At 63.3% G+C, this 16,128-nt stretch overlaps 3 protein-coding genes across 3 annotated transcripts in view; all 3 read right to left on the reverse strand.

Annotated features, from left to right (window-relative positions):
* Positions 1-1,294: 1,294 nt before the first annotated feature.
* On the reverse strand, positions 1,295-5,900 carry CHRNG (cholinergic receptor nicotinic gamma subunit). Its single transcript, XM_026045244.1, has 12 exons — positions 5,786-5,900; positions 5,198-5,337; positions 4,887-4,931; positions 4,552-4,661; positions 4,294-4,449; positions 3,972-4,069; positions 2,998-3,201; positions 2,587-2,701; positions 2,292-2,406; positions 1,801-2,008; positions 1,577-1,710; positions 1,295-1,459 (listed from the first exon to the last, which is right to left on the reverse strand). Exons 1-12 carry the CDS (start codon positions 5,898-5,900, stop codon positions 1,295-1,297), a joined length of 1,605 nt encoding a protein of 534 aa, XP_025901029.1.
* An 860-nt stretch (positions 5,901-6,760) lies between these two features.
* Positions 6,761-10,969, reverse strand: CHRND (cholinergic receptor nicotinic delta subunit). Its single transcript, XM_026045312.1, has 12 exons — positions 10,918-10,969; positions 10,213-10,358; positions 9,995-10,039; positions 9,721-9,830; positions 9,390-9,545; positions 9,110-9,225; positions 8,594-8,794; positions 7,972-8,083; positions 7,716-7,830; positions 7,279-7,480; positions 7,051-7,169; positions 6,761-6,943 (listed from the first exon to the last, which is right to left on the reverse strand). Exons 1-12 carry the CDS (start codon positions 10,967-10,969, stop codon positions 6,761-6,763), a joined length of 1,557 nt encoding a protein of 518 aa, XP_025901097.1.
* A 1,245-nt stretch (positions 10,970-12,214) lies between these two features.
* PRSS56 (serine protease 56) overlaps positions 12,215-16,128 on the reverse strand; it is a 6,482-nt gene continuing 2,568 nt past the window's right edge. The window contains exons 5-17 of the mRNA XM_026045245.1: positions 15,854-16,043; positions 15,663-15,771; positions 15,425-15,584; positions 15,133-15,275; positions 14,892-15,051; positions 14,599-14,787; positions 14,342-14,503; positions 14,171-14,243; positions 13,765-13,927; positions 13,162-13,309; positions 12,974-13,051; positions 12,572-12,678; positions 12,215-12,388 (exon numbers count right to left, since the gene is read on the reverse strand). Coding sequence (XP_025901030.1) covers positions 12,215-12,388; positions 12,572-12,678; positions 12,974-13,051; positions 13,162-13,309; positions 13,765-13,927; positions 14,171-14,243; positions 14,342-14,503; positions 14,599-14,787; positions 14,892-15,051; positions 15,133-15,275; positions 15,425-15,584; positions 15,663-15,771; positions 15,854-16,043 — 1,856 coding nt within the window. The remainder of the gene's footprint in view (positions 12,389-12,571; positions 12,679-12,973; positions 13,052-13,161; positions 13,310-13,764; positions 13,928-14,170; positions 14,244-14,341; positions 14,504-14,598; positions 14,788-14,891; positions 15,052-15,132; positions 15,276-15,424; positions 15,585-15,662; positions 15,772-15,853; positions 16,044-16,128) is intronic.

Consider the following 16,128-nt stretch of genomic DNA (forward strand, 5'->3'; position numbering starts at 1 on the left):
TACTTAAAATTCCTTTTAAATACAGCTCTCCCCTGCTGCTCTCTGATATTTGTTAGGGGGATTTAGTCGTAATTACATTCCAGCAATCTAAGCAAAAATAGCTCGCGAGGCAGGGCTGGCGCGCTAGCTGCAGGCCCCTTTCCTCCCCAGCGCCTCGAGCTGCTCGCAGGTGGCGTCAGGGAGGACTTTAGTCCTGTTGCTGAGCCCAGCTGTGCGCCGTGGCCTCCTCTGCTGTGCCATGCTCTCGCCCACTTCCCCCTCTGCCGCTCCGTGCCAAAGCCGGTGCCGATGAGCTCAGGGTTGCTATTAAATCTGCAAATGCTGCTGTCCTGCTGGGCTTACCTTTAAATGCTCCCTGTGAGTGGGCAGCGGAAGGGCTTTTCCTGGGCAGGCTGTTCTGTCCTGCTGCTGCCGTGGTTGGGATTCGGAGCGCCCGGCGCTGCTTCCTCTCGCTCTGGGCACRAGCAGCAAGCTGGTTCGTTTATGCACCTTGTTGTCTTTAATGCTGCAACTTTCTTGGGGTCGGTAGGAAAATGCTCTTTGGCCAGCGGGGTAGGAAGAATCCCCTGGCGGCGAGCGAGGAGCTGGCAGGGCTGGCCTGGCTGCTGTTCCCGCTGCCTGCGGTGCCCTCGCTCTGGCACAGTGCTCGGGAGCTGGCTGCGGGCAGCGGGGACGCTCAGTGCTGGGAGCAGCTGAGGTGGCCGGGCCGTGGGGACACAGCCCGTCACTGACACCAGCTGCTGGCCTCCGTGGTGGCGTTAGCACAGAGGAGGGCTGCTCAGCTGGGACCCTGCCCCAGGCTGGGCTGTGTGGCCAAGCCAGGAGCRAGTGGCACCTCCCTGGCTCCATCCCCGAGCCCCTCGCCAGGCACTTGGTGCCCAGCAAACCCTGGCCTGGGGATGTGGTCCAGAGGACGGGACCTGCCTGGGTGGGTGGCAGATGAGCTCAAGTCCTCAGCCACGTGCCAGCCCTCAGTGCGTGTGGGAGGCCCAACCCAGCTGTCCAAGAGGGATGATCCAAGGAGGGCCGATCAGCGGGCACGCAGCAAAGACACCACCGAGGTCTGTGTGAGCACCGTGGGCTTTACTTCCATGGTTAGCACCAGCATCACTCAGCCCCTCCGCGCCACCCACGCTGCCGATAGCCCCCCGCGCCCCCCAGCTGCTCCCGGCACTGCGTGTGGCACCAGGAGCTGCTGTGTCTGCAGAGGCCCCAGCAGAGCCCCGGCTACAGCCTGGCATCCTCCTCAGGTGGTCCCTGTGGCAGGACTGCTGGTGGACGTGTGCAGGCATCACTATGGCAGGTAACTCTTGGGATCCCCAGGGAAGGGCAGGGCGGGCGCCTGGTTGAAGTGAGCCACGAGGAAGATGCCGATGGTGCCACACACGAAGAGGGAGGCCATGATGAAGAAGCAGACGCGGTCGATCACTCGCCCCACCAGGATCCACTCTTCATTCTCCTGCAGGTGGAACAGGGATTGGTGACGGAATGCTGGGGGTGTCTCCCTCATGGCACCGTGGTGCTGGCCCTGGGTGCCCTCCCAGGTGCCCTTCCAAACTTCTCTGGCCCCACTCACACTGCTGAAATCGTTCTGCTTCCGGATGGTGTTGGCGATGTGGTTGCAGGCGTCYACACAGGCACGGATCTCAGGGCCTGCCTCCTCCAGGCTCTGGCAGAAATCTTGGTCACTGCCGCTCTCCAGGCCGTGTCCTACRTGCAAGATGCACAGCCAGCGGTCACCAGCAGGCACCTGGGCAGGCAGGGATACACCATCCTGCCCAGGGCGCCTGGGGCACTCACCGATCTTTTCCATCACGATTTTCATCAGCCCGTCCCTCTCCTTCTGCTTCTCGAAGAGCAGCTCGGTGCGGGCTTTCCAGAGCATGTACTCGTCGGCCTTCACCATGAGCCCCAGGGAGCTGCGCCTGCGGGCGGCCCGCGGCGGCCCCGCCGCCTCCTCGCACGGCATGTGCATGCCCAGGTAGCGGGGCAGGAGGTGCAGGAACACCTGGGCACAGCGTCACCCACGGGGCAGCGGCCTCGTGCCGCTGGGACCCCCCCACATCGCCCAGGGCAYCTCTACGTGCTAGCGGGATGCTGGGCAATGTGTCCTTGGTAGTGGCCTGGTTGGATCAGTGCGGTCCCTTGGGAAAATCTAAGGAGACCCCTGTTTGAGCCAGGGCTTGTGCTGAGATTAACACATGCCACCACCTTGGTCCTCGAAGGGGGCCACAACATCCTCCAATACCCCCATGCCCCATAAATGAGGGGATTGGGATAGAGGCAGGTACCTGGCGCACTCTATCCGACATGGAGTGAGTGTTGGACGTTCTCAGCGAGATGTTGAGGACAATGACAGCGTTCACCACGATCACCACGGTCACCACCATGAGGAAGGTCAGGTACCTGGGAATGGGCCCAGGCCATGCTAGYTGGGGGGCTGTTGGGGCTATGTGGGGGATTTGGTAGTCTCATACCAGCCGTGGGTGTGGAGGTACAGGACGTGGTTGCCTGTGTCCTCTGCTCTGCTCCCCCTTGCTCGGGGCRCTGGCAGGGTTGTCACCGCATCCCTGTGCTGTCACTTACTTCCCAATGAGGGGCACGGCCTGGGATGTCTCTGGCACCTTCTGGGCAATGAGGAAGAGGAAGACGGTCTGGGCCAGGAGCACGTTGATGGAGACGGTGCATTTCTGTCCCCCCGCTGTTGAGGAGGGGCAAAGGCAGAAGTTGGCCCAGGGCAGGGGTGTAGCCATGGCCCTCCTTTGGCAAAGGACCTGCCCCAAAACTGAACCAGCCATATCCCARTACAGGAGTTTAACCCTAGGATACCCAGAAACTCATCCCTCCCACCCAAAAGCTGCAGGATGAGGGGGCACCTGCAAGCCACACTGCAAGTGGGAGCAAGACAGCACAGGTGGTCCCCAAAAGTGCGAGTGCAGACCTGTCCTCACCCCTTGGCCACAGAGTGCCCACTGAGGGCACAGCACCAGCACGTACCTTTAGCGGGCAGAAAGTAGACCAGCACGGCCATGGAGGAGATGAGGACGCAGGGCACRATGATGTTGATGATGTAGAAGAGCGGCTTGCGCTGGATGATGAGGTAGAAGATGACCTGCTGGTACTGGATGTCATCCGGGGTGAAGTGCCCTGCGTTGATGATCTTCCGAGCGGGACGGTGCTTGATGGCCCATTCGCCGTTCTCTGTCACGCAGAGGTGCCACGTGAGTCCCTGCACCCCTACCCCTCCGGGGGCTACTGGCCCCTGTCCCAGGGAGGAGGGAGAAATCCCATGCTTGATATGGGCACCGTGCTGGGCTTAGGGAACAGGACTAGAGCTGTTTTGAGGGGGTAGAGGAGGGGACCAGAGGGTACCAGGGCAAAATGTCATCCTTAAAAGCAATAGGAAAGGGCAACCATAGGGCATGTTGGGCACCACAGGCTTGGGGGCTCCTAGAGCAAGTTTCCCCGTGGGGCTGGGAGTCCCCCAGGTGCTGGGGAGCCGGAGGGGAAGCCGAGCGTGACCCTTGATTACGGCGCGTTGTTTTCCCCCCRCTGCTGGTGGGAGCAATAGATTTTTTCCAATCAAGATCGCAGCTCGGGCCGGTAATGAAAAAATAAATCTCACTGCCCGAAAAGCATTTTGTTCCTTCAATATGCAATTAAAATGTGATGGAAAACGTCATYGTTTGGCCGTGACAGCTACGTTCCCAGCATCAATCAAGCCCCGCGGAGCGGCGTTCTCCGGGAGAGATTGCCAGGCAGGGAGCGCCCGCGACAGGGGAGGTTAGCAAAACAAATCTCACCCGCGCGCCCGCCTTGACTAATAACTTAAGTGCCCGTGTAATGGCGAGAGCCGCTAATAGCTGCCCGCAGCCCTGCTCTGGCAGCCACCAGCCTCGGGCCGGGCCGGCTCCCTGCCTGCCTCCCTGGCTGCTCTTCCTCTTCCTCCCGGCGCCCGGCTGCGGCGCTACCTGTGAAAGCCTCGGGGTCGATGACGATCCACTCCACGGTGTGGCCGTCCTCCTCCGTCAGCAGCAGGTTGATTTCGTTGGCGCTGTAGGTCTGGGACCTGGTSGGGGGAAAAGGGGTGGCTGAGGTTGGCACTGGCAGGGATGGGCGATGACATCGAGGGAAAGATGCTGGAGGACACTCCCGTCCCCAGCCTGCAGGCGCCTGGCTGCACCCTGATGGGCCATAGGGTGCCAGGGCCATTTTGCAGGATTCAAGGCATCTGGACTGTCCTTCTGCTCTGTGTCCCATCCAGACCCGCCACGGCACCCGCGCCACGCTCACTGGAAGACCAGGGTACAGTTCTGCCAGTCGAAGGGGAAGTAGGTGACGTGGATGGAGCAGGAGCTGCGGTAGATGGCAGGGGGCAGCCAGTAGATGCAGCCATCGGGGGACACCAGCACGTTCGTGTAGAGGGTGATTTCAAAGGTCCCGTCGATGCTGGGCAGAAAGGGTAGGATCAGCCTCAAACCACGTCCCCCAGCAGCTCCCGCATGGGGAAATGCCCCCAGTGCCCACGCGGTGAGCCCTGCCCAGCCTCACTTGTTCTCCAGGACGATGTCGGGCAGCCACACCATAGTGGAGGGCACCCGCAGCAGCTCGATGTTGTCGTACTTCTGGGGGTCCCACCGCAGGCGGTAATCGCACCATTGCTGGGGCAAGGGGAGCAGGGGTGGGTCCTCTGGTGGTGCCCCCTTGGCCTCACTCACCCACCCTGCACCAAGGGTGCTCATGAGCCCCCCAACCCATGCTGCCCCTCGCATCTGAGGGCACCCACAGAAAGGGATTTTGGTGCCAACCCTCTATGGGGTGCCACYCTCAGAGGCAAAGGGGGCATGGGGCTCCTGCCCAGGGACAGGCACCACCTCAGGTCTCACCATCTCGATCCAGACGTTGGTGGTGAGGGTCTCCTCCCGCTCGTTCTGGGAAGGAAGGGGGAGAGCAGCATTAGCACCCTGCCCACCTTGGCTCCAGCATCCCCCTTTGCCCCCTGGCATGGGGCAAGTGCAGACGCTCTCCCACACAGTGCCCACGTGCTTGTGCTCCTCTGCAGCACTGCCCTGGCATGGTGGTGCTGTGGATGGGGACATCGTGGACCTGGGCGCCCGCCTCAGAGGCCCTGCTCTCCTAGGAGGTGGCCGGTGCAGGTAAGCAGGCGACAGGGCTTGGTGCAGGGGGGGTACCTCACCAAGGAGATGAGGTTGGTGAGGGTGAGCTTGAGGGTGACGTTGATGAGCTGGTCTCCATGCAGCGCTGGGCGCAGGTGACGGTTGTAGTTGTCCATGAGATCCTGGAGCAGCTTCTCCTCCTGGTTCCTGCAGCTCACACCTGGGAAGGGCGGGCACCAGGGTGTCCCCAGGGTGTCCCCACGGTATGGGGGCACTTGTGGGTCTTCCTGGAGTCTTCTATCCTTGGGAGCTGCTGACTTGACCTATATGTGTGTGTGTGTGGCGGGAGTGCTATGTATGCTCATATGTTCCTGATGGCATGCAGCAGGGCCAGCACGCGGGCGCAGTAGCACCCAAGCTTGTGCTGCATGTGAGCACAGCGCTGTGTCCTTGCACACCCATGGGTGCTGAGGCTGCACCTTGGGGGTACTATGCGCTTGAGTATGACCCCATGCACCCCCGGACAGGACACGGTCTGCCAGCACGAGGACCAGCCCCCAGGACAGCAGTGCACGGGTGCTACAACCACCCCCATCGCCTCCGTGTGCCAAGGTGGGGTGACAGTCGGGTGCCTCCTCCGGCCTCCCCCCAGGGTGGGCACCGCTTACCTGCCAGGGCGCAGAGCGCGAGGAGGAGCGCGGGGCAGCGCGTGGCGGGGGTGCAGCGCGTGGCGGGGGCGCAGCGCGTGGCGGGGGCGCAGCGCATGGCAGGGGCGCAGCGCATGGCAGGGGCGCAGCGCGGCACGGCCGCGGCTCCGCTCGGCGCCGCCGGCAGCTATTCTGGGCCTGGCGCCCGGGCCGCCCAGCTGTCCCCACAGCCGTCAGCTGCTCCCTGGAATGATGCGGCCGGGGCGGGACGGGGGAGCAGCGGAAAGCTCTGTACGCATGGGTCACGGAAAAGGGGCTGGCACTGCCAGCACCCCCTGCAGTGCCCTGTGCTGCCCAGACCTGGCTGTGTGGTTCCCAAGCAGGAGAGTGATGTCCATGAAGGGAGCACCAGCGGGTGAGGGGGCAGTGCCCCCCTGAGCACCTCCTCCGAGACCGGAGTTAGAATCCCCTGGGTGCTATGGTGGGTGGATTCCTGGTTCTGCGGAGGGGAGATGACAGCTGTCCAGGCCGCTGCTGGAGGGAGGATGTCAGCTGTGCCCCTTGAAACTGGAGCCCTGAAGTGGGGAGGGAAACACTTCGGTCCCCTCCATCCCTGTGCCATGGGATGGGGAACGCTGGGAGGGAGGTATTGGTGCCTCTGGGCACAGCGGGAGACAGGGCAGTTCTGGATTCCCTAACGGGCAGGGGGATGGAAAATGGGCACTGATGGCACTTCTCTGACAACCAGCTGCGTGGCTGGGGTAGCAGGTGTTAGATGGGGAGCCCATCCCCTTCCCTGAGCACCCTTCGTGCCTGGCATTGCCCTTCCCAACGTGTGTGATGTGCTTAGGARTGTCCCATGCCCAGGGGCAGAGAGGAGCCATCAACTTAGCAATCCATGGCAAGAAAAACTTGGCTTTATTCTCCCAGCTGGCAGCACCAGCCAATGCGTCTGAGTGGGAAACACTTGGGTCCCCCACCCACCTTGCTGACACCCTAGATGTAGCGCTTGTTCTGCTCGCTGTAGTCGTAGGGGTCTCCGGCGAAGGGCAGCGGTGGCGGGTGGTTGTAGATGCCCATGAGGAAGATCCAGAGGGTGCCCACCACCAGCACAGGTGTGATGAGGAAGAGGCAGAGCCGGTCCATGGTGCGGGCCACACGGTACCAGTTGTCTATCTCCTACGGGAGATGGGCAGTGGGTGGCATAGCAGGCAGAGGGACTGGCCATAAGCGAGGAGAGTGATGCCCTGGGCATCGTCCACCCCGGCCATGCCTGTGGCGCTCACCTCATTGTAGCTGTTCTTCTCCCGCATGTGCTGCACGATGTAGTTGGCCGCATCAACGGCCGACTTCAGCTGCTCGTAAACCTGGTCGTGGCCAGTGTCTGTGCGAGGCGGTGCCATGCCTGGGGGCACAGGAGCCATGAGATGGACACCCAAAAGGTGGCCCCAAAGGACAAGTGTCCCCGCTGGGCACCCTGGCTCTGCCACCCTCCCATGTCCCCCTGTCCTCACAGGCAGGGGTGATGCGGCTGGCCAACCCGTGCCGCTCCGACTGCTTCTCGAACATGAGCTCGCTGCGGGACTTGACGCTGAAGTACTCCTCCGCCTTGGCGATGTAGCCAGCCGAGCTGCAGCGCCGGATGCGCGGGGCGCCCGCTGAGCTCTCGGCTGGCTGTGACATGCGCAGCACGCGGGGCAGGGTCTCCAGGAAGACCTGGGGCATGGGACAAGATGTCAGTCCCCCAGTGCCCACCCTGGATGGGCTCCTTGTTCTCTCTCTCCAGCCCCAGCCAAATGAGCAGCAGAAGACAATGAGCCCTTTGGAGTGATGAGGATGGGTCACTTGGACGCTGTGCCTGGGCAGTGCTGCCCTACACCCTCCGTGGGGCTCTGCTGCACTTGCCAAGCCTGGTGAGCCATGGCTGGTCTTCCCCTGKCACCCCACTCACCTCTTTGACCCAGTCGGACATGACATGGGTGCTGGGAGTGCGGAAATGGAAGTTGAGGATCACAACGCAGATCACCACCACAGCCGTCACCAGGATCATGATGAAGAGCAGATACCTGGGGGTGGGGGGGCATACAGACCCCTCAACCCTGTTCTACYCCCTGCAGGGCTGGCATCACCGCTGGGGCCAAGCACAGGTAGAGTCACCCTGTGCCACCCCCTGGTCCCCAAGATGCCGGGTGGTGGCCAAGACTCACTTGCCGATGAGGGGGATGGCGTGAGAGGTGGGGGGCAGGCGCTGAGAGATGAGCAGAAGGAAGACAGACTGGGCCAGGAACACGGAGATCACCAGCGTCATCTTCTCCCCACCTGGAGGGCAGGTGAGCTCAGGTCAACCCTGGTCCTCAGGAGGCTCTGGTCCCCTCCAGATGTCCCTAATGTCATGATGACTCTTACTGCCCCCCGTGCCAGGATCCTTCCCAGTGTCTCCAGTGATGGGATTACCCTCCGAGTGTCCCCATTGCCAAGATCTCCCCCCAAGTATCCCATTCTGGGATAGAGTGGCTTGTGCAAGGTGTTCTGKTTTAGGGGTGCCTCACATGGCGTGTCCTGTGCCCTGCGCATGGTGCCCYTTGGCAGAGTCTCCTGGCCAAGATGATGGGTTCCTGTTCCCTTGTTTGGGGTGTCTTGGTGCCAGAGTCCCCCTGGGATGTGACTGTGCCAGAGTGCCTTGTCCTGGTTGCTGGGGTGCCCCTCTGCCCTAAAGTGTCATGTGGATTTTGAGGTGACCCCATATTCCAGGGCCCAGTGCAGGTATGGGATGTGGGATGCCCTACAGGCATCCCCATGCCCAGCACAGGTGCCGCTGGACTTGCTCACTGTCGGCAGGCAGGTAGAAGACGAGGATGGCCATGAAGGAGATGAGGATACATGGTGTGACGATATTGATGATGTAGAAGAGTGGCTTGCGCTTGATGATGAGGTAGAAGGTGATGTCCTGGTGCTCGCTGCTATCACGGGGGTATTCAGGGTGGATGTTCTTGCGGGCTGGACGATGGATGATTTCCCATTCCCCATTTTCTGTCAGGACGCACAGGATAGAATGTGGCATGAGGGAAACCAACCATGCCTGTCCTCCACAAGCCCAGCCTACCTGGGGTTTTACCATTCTTTAGAGGTGAACCCATTCTCACCAGCCCAAGTAGAGATAGCTAGGCCTGAGTGCCAAAGCCCTGCATACCAGGATGTCCTTGAGCCCTTTACAGAGTGTCCTGAYGGTGGGCTGCTTCTGGGCCCTATAAGGAGCTCCTGTGTTCCCTATAGAGTGGCAGATCACCCCTGAATTCTGTACAGGGTGTGTGGCTCCCACAGGGCATGGAAGGAGGTGCCCATTACCTGTGAAGCCTTCAGGGTCGATGATGATCCATTCCACTCGGTAATTCTTGCCCGTCTCCATGTCAGCCTCCTCCTTCAAGTGCATGGTGATCTCCTCAGCGTTGTACGCCAGCGAGCTGGCCAGGAGGACAGGCAGTGACTTTGTGTGCCCACTGCCATGTCCTGGCTGCCCACCCGCCCAAGCCTCCAGCACAAAAGCCCCCCTAGTTGCTCCACAGAGCCCTCCATGACTGCCCTGTCCTCCTGTCCGTGCTACCCTGGCCTGCCAGCCCCGCAGCACCTGAATTTGAGGGTGCAGTTCTGCCAGTCGAAGGGGAAGAAGTCGACGTTGATGAGGCAGGTGCTGCGGAAGATGGCGGGCGGCAGCCAGTAGACGTCGCCCGTGTTGTAGACGAGCACGTTGCAGTAGTAGGCGATCTGGAAGAGGCCGTCATTGCTGCGCGGAAAGAGGGTGAGGTGGGGACCGGGGCCAGTGGGCAGCACGAGGTGGTCCCCTTGGCACTGGGGATGGCTCAGCTGCTCTGGCCAATGACCCCGGACACCCCATTGAAGGTGGAAGCCTCGACCAGCCCAGGTTGGGGTGCAGGAGGGGAAGTTGAGACATGTCTCACTTGTTCTCCAGGACGATCTCGGGCAGCCACAGCATGTCTGGGGGCAGGCGGAGCACCGTGATGTCCCCAAAYTCTGACTCGTTCCACTGCAGGCGGTAGTCAATCCAGCCCTGGGAGGGAGGATCCTTGGTCACCCCTCGGCACATGGGCCGCCCTGTCCCCAYGCCCCGGGGCACAGTGGCACGCTGCAAGGCCACTGCCTAGGGCAGGGGGCTGTGGAGGAAGGAAGCAGGCAGGAATCCAGCAGTGCTGGACCCCCCTTTCTCTCACTCACATGTTCAATCCACAGGTTAGTGGTGAGCGTCTCGTCCGCCTCTTTCTGCAACAACAGCACAGCACAGTGGGAAGGCAGGGCCGTATAGCTCAGCCTCTGCTCAGCTCAGGCACCRCTGCCAGCCACGGCATCCAAGAGAGCGACCCCAGGAGCTACCCGCAAACCCACCCCATGGGATAAGGTGAGGCTAACGGTAGGCGATGCCTGTGGGGGCTCACCAGCGAGACCAGGTTGGAGAGGGTGAGGGCCAGGTAGACATCCACMGTCTCATCACTGGAGACGACAGGGCGCAGCTCCTTGTTGTAGCCCTTCTCCTCAAAAAGGTGGTGGATGAGCCGCTCCTCCTGGTTCACGCAGAGCCCACCTGGGGGGGCAGGGTCAGGCCTGGCCCTGTCTAMCCAGTGCTGCCCCATGGGGACATGAGATGATGGCAGGGTGGCTTAACGATGTGGGGACAGGAACAGACCAGGGTGCTGCTATGCATATGGCACACCGGGATATGGAGGTGGACATGCAGGAACACGCGCAGGCATGGGGCACATGGGCACACCTGGCCAGGGACACAGACATGGGCACGGACATGCAGGAACACACGGACACACAGATATTTACTCTGCATGCACAGGACACACAGGAACACAGCGCGGGGACACTGTGCACGTGGATGCACATGCACAAGGACAGACACAGGTACAAAGGGATCCAGTGGCACAGTGTACACACACAYGCACGCACGGAGCTCGGGCACGGACACAGCTCTGGCAGCGCGGGCAATACTCAGCCATGCAAATCTGCTGGGTGCCAGCAGCACCCGGGGGCACTTGTGCCCAGCGGCATCCTACCAGCTTCGCTCCTGGCCCTCACCCCCATCCAGGGGGCTCAGGACCCCCAGCCACAGGGCTCACCCCCAGCCATACGCTCACCCGCCAGCACCAGTGCCCCGAGCAGGACCAGCCGCGCTGGGAGGTCYTCCATGCGGCGCCCGCTGGGCTCTCCCGCCCCGCGCTGCACCGGGCTCCCTGCCACCTCACCGCCCGCCGTCGGGGGACGGATGTCCGGCTGCAGGCAGGACAGGGGAGACGGATGGTGCCAGGTGCCGAGGGGGAAGRGGGACGAGACCGGATAACAGCCCCGGCCCCCCCTCTTCCGGCACCCCGCTGCCTGGAGGAGGGGAGATGGGCAGGCGCAGCTGGTGTCCCCTGGCACATAGTGGTGGTCACCCTGTCGCCCCTTGCCCRGCACCCGGAGACGGCTCCCATATCTGTTCCAGGACTTGCACTGCCGAACGCCTGATGGAGTGAGRAGCCTTCCCGCGGCTCGGCAGCTCCAGGGATGCTGCTTGAAGTGGGSAGTGGATGCGGGGGGCGATGAAGGGGCCCAGACTCTCTCAAAGCAAGCAGGCAAGTGTGCTGACACCCAAAGGTATTTGAGGGCAGGGGTTGGCACCTCTCACTGGTGGTACTGGGTGGCTGGGTCCCTTGCAGAAAGAGAGGTATTAATAGAGGGAGAGCCTGGGGGCAGGGTGGGCAGGGGACACTTCTCTCCCTGCAGCTCCAAAGCATAGCTTAGTCCATAGCCACCGCATGTGTCCCCCTGTACCCACCGTGGCATCGCCATGCCATGTGGCAGAGCCCGCCAGGATCCTGCCTTGGGCCCAGGGCCCGAGAAGGTGTTAGCCATGGGAGGCATTCCTGGGTGCCTGGCAGGCAGGAAAGGTTTCCTGATCCCCCTCAGCCAGGGGAATGGAGCTCAGCATCAACGCCCGGGGTGGGAACAGATGCCGCGGGGGTGAGTGTTGCCGGGGGCCGTGGGGTGATGGGAGCCGCGTCAGGGTGCTGCATCACGCGCAGGGCCCCCCCGGGGCCGGCCTCGCGGGCTCCGCGTGGCACAGCACCCCCTTGCACTCGTGAGCTATTAGAAAATAGAGCCCTTCTTTATTGAAAAATAAACCCTTTTCTGTACAAATAAATAACAGTCCGGATGGCGCTGGGGGATGGGGTTTGGCCGAGGCGGCAGCCCTGGGGCGAGGGAGGGCTGCGATCCTGGCCAAGATGCTCCTTTGCCCTGGGGGGGATCAGGYGGTGCCAGCAGCGAGAAGGAAACTGAGGCACGGAATGGGACAAGACCGTGAAAGTGCCCGAGCCTGGGGGCACTGGGACATGATAGACCCCCTGTCTCAGTCCCCACGTGTGCCCTTGCCGGCACAGTGCCCCATCACCGTTAGGTTTTCAAGGCCTCGAGCGCCAAGGCCACCAGGCCAGGCATGCTACGGGCCAGCGAGTCGCTCTCCAGGCCCACGAGGCCAGCAAAAGCCGTGGAGCGACCCCCCACCATGGCCCGCACCTGAGCCCGGTACAGCCCCTTGGCGTTTTTGGAGCCTAAGTCCACCAGGATCTGTGGAGAGAGGAGAACACCAGGAAGTCTTGGGAGGCTGCTGGGGAAGGGGGCATGGGGCAATTGTCACCCTGCAGGGTGGGCACCACTTGGCTCCCCACGGGAGCTCAAACCAGTGTCTGAGCCCCMAGACTTTGCAGCCAGATGGGCAGCAGGAGAGCCAGGCTGGACCTGGGCACTTACCTCCTGGAAAGTCATGGCCAGGTCAGCCTCGGGCACCCGCAGCACCCAGGCGTACAGSTCCTGCACCGCGCTGACCCGCACTGCCGACTCGTTGAGACCGGCACAGCCTGGAACCGGGGAATGGAGATGTCAGGGACTACAGAGTGATGACAGAAGCCAACGGACTGCGCTGGGACATCCCGCTGCGACCAGGAGCACCTGGGCCCTTTCCTGGCCATGTCGGTAAGCCAACGGGAAAGGGCAGACGACCTCCAGGGATGTGGGAGATCTGTCATGAGCYGGGGAGCAAATCTGCGTCTGGGCCTGCCACCAATCCCATGACTGGGTGACTTGGCATGGTGACTTGGCATGGGTGCTTCTGGGCATGTTGGCACCTGTTCCTGCAGCGTTCAGGGCGCCTACCTCGGCTCTCAACGGTCTCCTCTTCCTTCCCCTCGGGCAATGTGGGCACCAGATCATGTTTCTCCTGCAGGTGCCCGCCTGCTGTGAGCCCTGCCGTAGAGAGAGGTGTGAAAATCCCAGCTGGGACGGACAGCGAGTGCCAACCCGGTGCCTCATCGCCTCCAACCTACCTGCTTCCCGGCGCTCACGCTTCAGCACAGGGCTCCCTGACGGGTCTCCGGGTGCTTGTTGCAGCTCCGTGGCTTCRAGGCGGGTGGCCAGGCCCAGCTCTGCCCGCAGCTGGGTGAGGAAGGCTCTGCCTTGGCCCACCAGCTCCTCCACTGCCTCCTCACCCTGCTGAAAGGGATGGAGGGACAAAGTGGGCTATGGGGCACAGATAGCACTGCCCTTGGGCACGCGGGAGCAGAGCGCAGGGCATGGTAGGACTGGCGTCTGACAGGTTCTCAGTGGCCTTAAGACCACTTTGGTTCAGAGTCAAAGCTCTGGAGTCAGACCCATGTCTGTGGGTTTGGGCTGGTGATTATGGGTTTAGGACCCATGAGTGGGGTTGGAGCCAAATCTTGCTCTGTAGTAGTTGGACTGGGAGCACTGGTTTCAGCTGAGGAAGGCAAGACACTCCCTCCATGGTGGTGGAAACTGAGTGCCCAAGGGTGCCACCCTCCATGGCTGCCCAAGGAACATCAGGGCCAAGGGACAGTGGGAGGGAGAGGGTGGATCTGTAGGGGTTTGGTCGCTGATGGAATGGTCACCAAAGGAGCAGGAGGTTCCCCAGCTCATCCCTCTCCAAATACCTGCAGAAAGAGCCATGTCTCTCCGGGCAGCTTCTCCCCATCTGGGCTGGGTGCTGAGGAGCTGCTCCCTGCCATGGCCCTCAGTGCCTCCACCCAGTCCTGCAGCTGAGGTCCTACAGTCCCAAAGAGCCCAGCGAAAGGGGGTGACTGCCTGACAACCTGCCTGCAAGCACAACGGATCCACTTCATGTGGGTGCCCATTCCCTGGGCAGTGCCACCCACATCAGGAACCCCAGCAGCCCTAGGTGCACAGGAGGAGGGTGTGTTCACCGCCATCCACATGTGCCCAGGTTAGGGGGACATCAATGCTTTGGACAGCCCCATGGTGATGCCCACAGGTATCTCACCCACCTTGGGACATCTCCTCAAAGCTTTCAGCCTCCTGTGCCCTCTAATTCCYGCTTACCTGGTGGGGAGGGTACGATGTCCCAGGTGACTCTCTGCTGTGGGGCTGGGCTGGCTCCCTGCCATGGACAGACCTGTGGGGATGAGGAGTGGGGCAGCACAGGGGTAGGAGAGCCTGGGGGCAGTGCTGGGACAGAAAACGGGTCTGGAGGAGCACGACCCAGGAGGGTACCTGGGGCATCCCTGCGGACACGGGCAGGGAAGAGGTGCCTGTAGATCCTGCCCACRAGCTGGGGCAGGGTGCGGGTGAGGAAGGAGAAGTCGAGCTGGTTTCGGAAGAAGTCCCCAGCTTGGCGSAGGAGATCCACCAAGGTCTGGGCATAGGCGTGCAGCTCTGCGGGCGCAGCGGGTGAGCAGCGTCCCCATGCGCCGCGCCGCTGGGAGCAGTCTCTGGCCCTGGCTCCGGGTACCGCTGGACCTGGCACTCACCRCACCGCCGCCTCCGGGCTCGGCACATCTCCTCGGCGCGGCTGGCACACGCGGCGCGGCCCAGGGGCGCTGGGCAGCCGCTGGTGTAGAAGGCGCAGAGGCGGGAGCGCTCGGCCGGCTGCTGCTCCGGGCGCAGCTGGGACAGCGCCAGCAGCTCGAAGCAGCTGGGCTCCCGACTGGTGTACGGGGCTGCGGGGGCACCGGGGCTGGCGTGAGGGGCTGCGTCCCTTGAGCGTCCCCGCGACGCCCTTCCCGCAGCAATCCTGTGCTCCCGGGCACCGGCAGGCCCTCACCGTCCATCTGGAGGCTGAGCCAGCTGGTGAAGGCAGCGACGCGGGTGTAGACGCCCGGCTTGCCCCGCTCACCGCACCCGTCGCCCCACGAAGTGATGCCGTAGAGGACGAAGCGGTGTGAGGAGGGGTCCTGGCAGGCCAGCGGGCCCCCCGAGTCGCCCTGTGGGAGGGATGTCTTCGTGTCAGCCCCCGGCAGCTCCAGCCCTGCTGCCGGTGCCCGCGCCCCAGCGCCCTGCGTTACCTGGCAGGAGTCGATGCCGCCGGATAAGTATCCGGCGCAGAACATGGCGCTGGTGAGCAGCTCCTTGCCCAGGGCGCCGCGGCACGTCTCCTGGCTGAGCAGCGGCACCTGCGCCTCCATCACCACCTCGGCCGCCGGCCCCTCTGCGGGGGGAGGCTCCTAGCACGGCGTGCCCTGCTCCTCGGCCTCCCCCTTGGCCAGCAGCTCCCGGCTGCCTCGTGCCAGGCAGCGGGCAGCAACCAAGGGTGCCCAAACAAGGGGGGTGCCCCAAGGACCCAGCGTGGGCACCCACCTTCATAGAGRGAGCCCCAGCCAGCGATGTAGCAGGCGGTGCCCGGGCTGGGCTCCGCGGGGCCGCTGGGCAGGCACACRGGGCTCACGGTGGGTGACGGTGCCAGGGGCGCCGCCAGCTCCAGCAGGGCCAGGTCGCCGTGAAACGTCTTGGGGTTGAACTGGAAGGASGAAGCGGGGTGTGGGCCGGGGAGCAGAGAGCACCAAGCGGAGGCCTGGGGCTGCCCCCCTCCAACCACCTTGGGGTGAGGAAGGATGCGCCGCACGGGCACGGCCCGCTCGCCCGCGTCGCTCTTGCTCAGCTCGTGGTCGCCCACCACGACGGTCCACGCCAGCTCGTTCTGCTGCCTGCCGGGGACAGCAGGGACGTGAGTGGGACCATGAGCGGGGACGGTGGCCAGCCCGCCCCGTTGCTGTGCCCGCACCGTACCCAGCGAAGCAGTGGGCGGCCGTGAGCACCCAGGCGGGTCCCACCAGCACCCCTCCGCACATGAGCTCCCCATGCAGCCGCACGGACACGAGCCAGGGCCAGGCCCCGTGCGGCGCCGCGCCGCCGCCCATGATGCGTCCTCGGGGCGCCGTGGCGTTGGCGCGGGGGCCCGCGCGGTGCCCGCAGCTCCCTGTGCAGCGGGGGGGGACACACAAAGCGGGGCTGAGAGGCGGTGGCGGCGGGGACGGCGTGCGGCCCGCCGGGCGCGGGGGCAG

Source organism: Nothoprocta perdicaria, unplaced genomic scaffold (genome assembly GCF_003342845.1).
Source record: "Nothoprocta perdicaria isolate Ctin4 unplaced genomic scaffold, notPer1 scaffold_4, whole genome shotgun sequence".
In the NCBI taxonomy this organism is placed as follows: Eukaryota; Metazoa; Chordata; class Aves; order Tinamiformes; family Tinamidae; genus Nothoprocta; species Nothoprocta perdicaria.